The 8,946-nt window shown below is 41.9% G+C and overlaps 1 protein-coding gene across 6 annotated transcripts in view; it reads right to left on the reverse strand.

Moving 5' to 3' along the window:
* Positions 1-8,946, reverse strand: part of LOC112160246 (sodium/potassium/calcium exchanger 1) — a 43,422-nt gene that overhangs the window by 12,699 nt on the left and 21,777 nt on the right. For 3 of the 6 annotated variants that reach the window (XM_036210370.1, XM_024294653.2, XM_036210373.1), the window contains 4 exons: positions 7,398-7,448; positions 6,742-6,819; positions 1,761-1,903; positions 264-515 (listed from right to left, as the gene is read on the reverse strand). In XM_036210370.1, coding sequence (XP_036066263.1) covers positions 264-515; positions 1,761-1,903; positions 6,742-6,819; positions 7,398-7,448 — 524 coding nt within the window. The remainder of the gene's footprint in view (positions 1-263; positions 516-1,760; positions 1,904-6,741; positions 6,820-7,397; positions 7,449-8,946) is intronic. The other 3 variants (XM_036210371.1, XM_024294654.2, XM_036210372.1) reach the window with 3 other exon arrangements.

Raw genomic sequence — 8,946 nt, forward strand, 5'->3', positions numbered from 1 at the left:
CGAATAGTCTGGAAAATACGGTATCATTTGTAGCACAAAAAAGTTGTTTGTTATGATTGTGTTCAAGCTAAAAAATAAATGTGGATATATTTTCCTAAAAAAAATGTTTTTTTATATATTGTAAGTTATTAGAGAGGATTTTATCACAGTATCACATATCATCGATATCGTGACCCATGTATCGCCTATCGCATTGTATCGTGAGGTACCCAGTGATTCTAGCTCTAGTTACCATGGTGACCATGTGGAGTCTCTGCACTTACCACGTTGCGGACGTCAGGCAACGTGAACCACAGCGGCAGAATGATGGGCAGCAGAAACAGGTAGGTGGCCTGCTTCCGAGGAGTGTCGGGCCACTCCAGAGAGAGCGGCTCCTTCTCCTCTTCCTCATTCTCCTCTGGGGCCTTCTCTTCATCCTCATCGCTCTCGCTGGGGTCACTGCTCTCCTCGTTCCCACTCTCGTCCTCGCTGCTGCCGTCAGAGCCCTCCAACCCCCCCTCTGAAGCAGCTGACGCCTGCAGGATCATACCAGCAAATACATAAATGAATCATTTCTTCTAAAGATACTTTCTGTTGTGAGAGAGATTAAACTCTTTCCCCTTCAGGGTCTATCACAGGGACACGGTTCTATAGCCACGTCTGCTGCTGCACGTTTTGTGCTTTTTTGACAACTAAAGCTCCATATGATAGAATCATATGTAGAAAACCACAATGAAGGTGCTTGTTCTTGTCCCTGGCACACAGAGATTTCTTCAGTATACCTGAATATTTGAAAGGGTGGAATAAATGTTTTGCCTTCTTTCCACTGGTCCACCTACACAGAGACCTGCAGCGTCACACTTGAACTGGGTTCATCTGGTGGAAGGAGTTTAAATTTTTAGATTAAAACAAACAAAAAGAAAAAGTTCAAGTACTTGGAGTCAAATATTCTTTTAGGGCCAGGAATAGATTTAAACAAATTAACTAATTACTCGCAAATCTGGAAAAAATTTATTGCGATCAATCGTCTTTGATTTATTTATTTTTTTTTAGTTACAGTATTGCGTAGTATTTGGATTCCAGGTCGGCTGGAACCTGCTCACAGGTGGGGGCGTGTCCGTCCCTTCTGAACTGCTCAGTGGGACTTTTGTGGGGAACTGCAGAGTTTCCTCAACTTTTAGAGAACGCGGATGCTTGTTATTGGGAAGAATTCATGTTGGTCTCCATCCCAACATAAAATAATGGTTGGTTTCGTCGTTGGATTTCTAACAGGAGACAGCCCCCCACCCCCACCCCCCATAGCGGCTGCACTGCTGCTGCTCTTCATCAGCTGTCAAACTGACGTTCATTCTCCGGCTTATTTGTTAAAATAAAAGATCACTTTTGTCCAAGAGCTCCAAATAAATGCCACTTTATCTCTTTAATTTAGTAAAATCTCAGTCACAGAATGTAAAAAAAAGTTAACGTTTATTTTAGACAGAGTTTTATTAAGCTGATCTCACAGCTGCACGCAGGACGCCTGAGGGGCGTCAATAAATATTAACAAATTAATTATGTTCTATTAATCTTGAGCGTTAACTCGTCAACTTTCACAGCCCTAATATTAAAGGGGATTCAAAGGATTTATAAAGTCAGACCAGTGGACAAATTAATATCACTGGCAGAGATTGGAACTCAGGTCCTGGAAAATTATTAGTGCAGTAATTCAGGTTGATAAACTGCGTGTGTTAACGCGTTAATGTTCACAGCCCTAACTGTATTGGTAGTGTAAAAGTTCTCACTTTTGACTCCTCTGCATTGTCCGTAGTCTTCTTCTGCTCCTCAGTCTTGGCAGGCTGTGAGGACGATGGCTCGCCCCCTGGTGGTCCATCGGCGTCTGGCTGCTCACTCTTTGCTCTTTGATCTCCATCTGAAGGAAAAAGGACTGCTCAGGTGTCAGGTATTCATTTTCTCCTTTTCTCCCATATTTATTGTAATAAGAGCAAATATTTCTGGTTCAAATTGTCACTAATCTGAGCTCAAACTTTTGTTGATTTAAATGTTTTTTATTTATTTATTTATTTATACACCAGAGTTAGAAAAAACATTGAAAGTTTAGTTTTTGCCAAGTTAAAGACCCCAGACATTCTGAAAGTCTCCCCAATCCCAATAAGGCTGAGAGGATTTTGACCCTTTAACACCACATCTCCAGTGTTTATGTACTTTGATTTACTGTAACTTTTCAACCATTAACACGATCAACGTGAATCCAGTAGATTCTGAAGGAGAAAAGCGTCTCGTCGAGCTGAAAAGTTACAGTATGTTAAAGATTTTGTGTTTGAAAGCTTTTAAGTTTAAATTTTCTTTGAATCGTAAAAACATCCCAACCAGTTGAATTTCCTAAACCGTCCTCTGGGTTTGAAGGAACTGAAGCTAATGGTTTTAAATGTCTCCGCAGTTTCATGAATTTCCAGCTGATAAAAGAAGGAAGAGAGAAGATGTTCGGACAGCAAACACTTCAGCGTTTCACATCTCTATCTAAACAGCTGAATTCTAAGCGCTCCGGAGGCAGAAAAAAACAGAGTTTAAACCAGGCGGACGAGCTGCTGTGAGCGCCGCAGAGAAGCGCGAGTGGGAGGGTTTGAGTGTTCAGAGACAAAGACACTCCACCACCGCACACACAGTCTGTCATCTGCATGTCAGGCCTCATGTCTGATTGATTTGGGCACTTTGCTGTGGATCCTCAGACTCTGAAGAACCTCATTAGTCAGAGATGTGATGCACAAACACAAGAGGTCTTCACGCCAAAGCCAGCTCTGATTTTCACCTCAGACAGTAAAACCAAGAACATCTGCAAAGATCAACATCACTGCAATGTTTGAAAACTCTTAAAACTTTTAAACTTCATTTCGTTCCTCAAGAAGAAGAGAGCTCAAGAAGAAAAAGGACCTCGTGCAGCTGTCCACTCCCAGCAGGTCCCTCAGATCATGTGACCAGGGCCTGCTGGTGGTTAAAAGAACTCAGTTAAAAACTTAAGGTGACAGAGTCTTTGAAGAAGTGGCTCCATCTCTCTGGAACTCCCTTCCTCTCAGCCTCAGATCTGTAGACGCAATGTTTTCTTTCAAAAAGCAGCTAAAAACTCACCTTTTTAAAAAAATGCTTTTTCTTAATTCTGTTTTTATATTCTGTGTTTTACTTTGTGTTTTAATCTATGTTTTATTCTGTGTTTTACTGTGAAGCACTTTGTGATTTTTATCTTGAAAGGTGCCATATAGATAAATAAATAACAAAGCTCGAACTACAGGAAAAATATAAAAAAATGAGGGTTATTAAAAAGACGTTTAAAATGGTATCAGATCAAGGATGGTTATTCTGACCGATTGAATGACTGAGTAACAGCTGTTTAGTTCTCTATAGAAGTCTGTGGGATTCATGGGGAGCCAGCAGGCACTTCCAGTTTGAAACACTGGGGGGAGGAGTCATTCAGTCCAGCTGTCTTATACAGTCAATGGTTAGCACCAATGCTGATTAATTTCACCTCCTCATCTGGTCTGGTTTGTTCTCAGAAGCAAACTGAAGTGGATCGAAGTGCTGAAAAATAACGGTGGTTTTAAAGAAAACTCACTTGGAGCAGAAATAGAGTCTGACCAGGACAAAAATGTGTACACGTCTAAAGCCCTTTACTTCCTATTTAGAGCCCAAAGTACTTTACAGTCACTTACTGTAATTTCATTACTTTTGTCAGTAACAGAGGAATGTAAGGAATTACAGCTCAAATTTCAGTAATACATTATAGTGACTGGACTACAGAAACCCTCGTAACTGCATTACTTAGGTTTTTTAGTCTCTGACATTTTCTCTCGGAAAAATGAACAAAACGGAGATTATATACAAAGTACAGACGTGCCCTCATTGCTGCAGTCATTTTGTTTTCCAGACGGCTCAAAGATGAGACGAAAAGAGATAGAGATGAATCCAACTTCTTAGATACGGGTGTACATCTGACTTTGAGGAGTCTTATAGATTTGGCTACTTCTTTTTGTGTCGTTTTTCACACTGTTGTCTTCATTCTAACAAATTCAGGTTTGATCTTGAACCACATTCTTACTTTGCTTGAGGTCATTGGTTGAAAAATATAGTTTAATGAAAGGCTAAGTTATTTTTCCCTTGAGAATTTGTATTTAAGTGATAAAAAAAGTCAAGCAAATTAACGAGTTGTGAATTATATTCAAACAGGTAATGAGTAAAGTAATTACAATTTCACGCAGTAACTAAATTAAAGTAATTGATTACTTTTTGAAAGTAATTTACAAAACACTGATCACACACTTTGCTGCTGAACACTGACACCAACCACCAGGATGAATGTGCTCAGTGTCTTGGGACGGGGGAATCAAACCTGCGATCCTTTTATCAGAGGTCGACTGGTGTACCTCTGCACCATAGCTGCGCCGTAAATAAAAATGTAGAAAGACAAAAAACAGCTCATCTAAATCTAATCAACCCTGGGATTTTACACAATCAAGTCTTCACGAAATTTCACACATGCTTTCATCGACCTTTGACCTTGCAGCCCAGTCTCAGTAAAATGCGTACATATGCCACGATTTGATAAATACCGTGTATAATATACGCCCAAACCGGTTTTTGCGTGCATATAATACGCGCGGTCCTAAACGTGTTAAAGTCTGTTTTCCACGATTGACACGTCCCCTGGTGGAGGCGTGAGCATCACAGACAGCCCCACAAACGAACAATTTGCTTTTCTAACCCTAACCATAACCGTAATCCTAACCTTAACCAGGAACGACGTCATTTAGAAAAGAGCAGAGAGGATTTCTGACCACGTGATCAAAACGAAACCTAAAAACTCGTGTATATTGTACACCGGCCCAACCTATTCACTACCATTGCGTATCATATGCACGCAAAAAGCGTGTTTGGCGTATATTATACACGGTATTTCAGAGTGCAAAGTCGTGGAATATGTACGCATTTTACTGCGAGTGTGTTGGACCTTGAGAAGAGGCCGCCATCTTGAATTTTAGGAACATTTAGTACCAGCTACCAATGAAAACTCGTCCTCTGAGTCCTCTCCTAGCTTGTCGAGTATCATTGGGAAGCTACGGTGTAAACAAAGTTGTAGATTTCGAACAGCGTGCACGTGGTAAGTTCATAACTGTTGTGATCATAGCTTACACATTTTTTATCAGAATGTCATGAATATCCAAGAAAATCCAATACACGATTCTCTGGCTCAAGCTGAAATAACTTATAACAATGTTACTTATGACATGATTCTTTCAGGATTGTGGGTGTGAAACTAAAAAAAAAAAAAAAAAAACGTTGCTGATTAATATAAATATATTCAAAACATATAGTAGATTATTCATGTAATCATGTAATTCATTCAAAACAAATGTGTATAAATGTGTAGACTTAAAACTGAGTTAAATTGAAGAATCGGAAAAATCGGAATGAAATTGATTCAGGCTCTGGTGAATCAAATCGAATCATTTCTGGAAACTAAAACCGATACCCAGCCCTAATTTTTTAACAGAATATGTGAAAAATGAATGTGTCCTGGCTAGAGCTGAATGAAATAATATAACATAGGATATGAACATATTTGGAATGTGGGTGTGGTTAGCAAAAGCCTCTGTTGCTAAGGAAATCCAAAAGTTTGGTTCTGCAGATTGTTCTGAAATTCATCTGTTCGGAATCTCCAGGCGACCAAAACAACAGATGGTTCCTATGGAGATAAAACCAACAGAAAAGCTTTCATTTTGAAAGGATTTGTTTTCACATCAATTTGTCATATGCGTTTCTGACCAATTTGTCAGAGGTAGAAGGCAGAGTGTTAGGAGTCAGCGCGCCGACTCCCCCTCTGGCCCCCGGCGGGAACAGTCTCCAGAGTACTGACTGCACTTCATCTCCCAGCAGCCCCAGCACACAGTTCCTGGATGCTGCTCAGCTGTCTCTCATTGACAGTCACCCACAGCACACTTAAGCTCTGCACAGAGCCTCACTCTGTGTGAAGTATTATTTGTGCCGATCTTCCCGCATTACTATCTGGATCTGATCTTCTGGTTCTGACCCTGCTTAATTTCTGATTACTTGCTACCTGCCTTGACCCTCACCTGAACTCTGACAACTCTAGTCTCTTCTTAGATGATCTCATGCTCCTGATTGACCCCTGTCTGTCTGACCCTGATCTAGCTTTGTGGACTGTTAGCTGTGTTTAGTTCCTGTCTGAAACCTGCTGCAGATGGAACCAGCTGTCTGCCCATCTGTGACAGGGACCCAGGTAGATTTCTGTGCAGTCCATGAGGACGGGGGCAGGTAGCAGCTGCTTAACAAGTGCGGTTGGGTCAAAGGTCTGTGGCAACGGCAGTCAGTCTACCATGTCAGGACCTTTGAATTGTTTAGTGTTTTGTAAATTAAGATGTGATAGACTTTCTCTGGACTTTCCTCTAACCCTGATCCAAAAAAACTGAAACCAGGTTGTAGATTGAGTTCAGGATATTTGAACATTAAACTGATTGTATTGTCACGAATGAGCATGTTTTCATGGACTTTTGTCACAGTACTCTTATTTATGACATGTTATCACTGCTCTGTTGTGAATAAAACACAGTAAACATATGAGTTGCTTTATCAACTTTAGATCTATTGGATATTTGCAGTAAAAGGTAATTTCTATAATACCTGGTTGCATACTTTTCTTCTTGTTTTACACAGATTTTCCAGGTTTTGAAGTGGTAGGTCCCCTCTCTGACTCACCTTCAGAGTGGTTCTGAGCAAACTTGTTCTGTAGTTTTTCTGTTGGTGGAACATCCAGAGGTTTTACTTTGTTCTTTGCTGAAATAAGAAAACCATCACTCTAACAGCGTCTGAGACCAAACCCAGAGTGGTACACAATTTAAAAGAATTACTTTGTGCAACAATGTCAGGATGCTTTCAACCTAGAACAAAAAATCAGCACCAAGCCTCCATGTTCAGTCCATGTGAGATGATCCCAGCATGCTCATGTTGGGTCCTCTTACTCAATGGCAAACTTTTCTATCCCCTCTGAGTTTGAACAGAATAGTCACATGGCAACAGTGTCATTGGACTCAAAGTCTTTAAACATTCATTTAAATGGATGAAGAAAATGACAGGCCTAAAGAAACGTTCTTCCACCATCATTCCACAATCAAACTCAGACAAAACATAAACATAAAAACAACGACTGACACAAATACTTCCTTCAAGCTGATTTACTGAATGACACAAAGCGGTGGCAGCAGCTTCTGTTCCAGCAAAAACCAGCCATGCACCAAAAAGAGCAAACACGCATGTTTACACAAACATTCAGCCGATCATACACTGACAGCATGTGATAAACATGTGCAACTCCTCAACAGACGGAGCACAACACCAACATTTCCACAGCTTACCTTTCCTTTGCACGGGCTTCCCCCCTCTGACATCACCATTAAAGGAGGCTTCTGATTGGCACAAATGTACAAAAGAATAACATTATCATTTACTCGCAAGCTAATTTTAAAGGACTCCTTCTGAGTTCCCAGACTGCAAAGCACACAGATGAAAGTAGTCAGTGAGAACATACAGTAAAACTCTACAAGAAACCTGATGTCACTCAACTGCATTTTTTCTGCTGTCAAAGTGTTCCCAGGGGTCTTTTAATGATGATTATGCAGCTTTTAGCCAAAATCAAAAAGTATGGGTCATTTTTTTAAGACATAGTTTCTGCAGAGCTGCACAAGTTCATTAGAAATTCACTTCTGGGTTGTGGGCGGGACTGTTGGCGTGGAAGTTAGCACCGCTGATTTCCCAGCATTCCCTTGTTTACTCTCTCTCCCGCTAGTGACAAGAACCTTACAGGCCCAAGCTAACATTAGTGTTGCAAAAAAAATCATTTCTATCCAGCTGTACAGGTTTGTTCCAGATTCCAGCTCAGACGAGGAAAACAAAGACGTTCATGGATCTATTTGTCTGACAGTGGATGATCAGAATGGAGCAGAGCAGGAAGACTTTGCCCCGCCCATGGCAGTTTCTGCATCACAACTGAAGACTTTTTCTATCCAGAGATTTTCCTCTGCCCCTGATCCAACACGATTTGAATAAAGAAATACAAAGAAACACAGTTTTAATCTTAGTTTTCTTCAAATAGCTCTTCTATCATCAGAAAAATGCTCAAGAACACGTTAAAACACTAAAAACAGGATTGTCCCATCACGGGGAGACAGGGGTCCGCCATCGGGGGTCAGTCTGCCAACTGACCCCAACATATCCCCTTCCTCATAGAAACATGCAATAGGGTGAAGGGGAGGGTGTCTGTATTGCAGTGCGCTGCGGGGGGTGGACTACCTGCCAGTGGCCCCCCTCCTGTGGCCGCTGCATGGATTTGCCCCTCCCCTCGATTTTATTTGCACCTTAGACATTTAGGACCCTTGGTGGGGGGGTGCTTGGACATCACTGCCAGCAAACAGTTGATGTCCTCTCAGTGCCCCTCCCGCCAATTTTAACCGCACTATAGACATGTATGGCCGCTGGTGGGAGGGTGACGGGGCATCTCTGCGAGCAATCAGGAGATGCCCTGTTAAGGCCTTCTCACCAATTTTAACTGCAGCCTTTAGTACACACACTTCTAACACCACAAATATACACTCTAACAAGCAAACACGCACGCATCACACAAGGAAGGTGGGACCTTTGACCTTCTGTCCCCTACCCCATCCCTGGGGGGGCGGGGAACCTCGGCCTGGTGGTCTAGTCTCTTGGGTGCTGGTCTCCTGGGCCCGGCGGTCTCCGCCCCACACCGGGAGTGGGATCCCCGAGATCTAAGATCTAGCAGGGGATCAAACTACATCGGAGCCTGGGGGTGTCCAGGTCTCAGTGGTGCGGAGTCCGGTCCCTGCTTTCGAGAACTAGTCCTCTCCTTAACTCCATCAGTGGGTGTGCCTGGTCGGGCCTTGTTTACAT

The sequence above is a fragment of the Oryzias melastigma genome, linkage group LG23 (genome assembly GCF_002922805.2).
Source record: "Oryzias melastigma strain HK-1 linkage group LG23, ASM292280v2, whole genome shotgun sequence".
Classification (NCBI taxonomy): domain Eukaryota; kingdom Metazoa; phylum Chordata; class Actinopteri; order Beloniformes; family Adrianichthyidae; genus Oryzias; species Oryzias melastigma.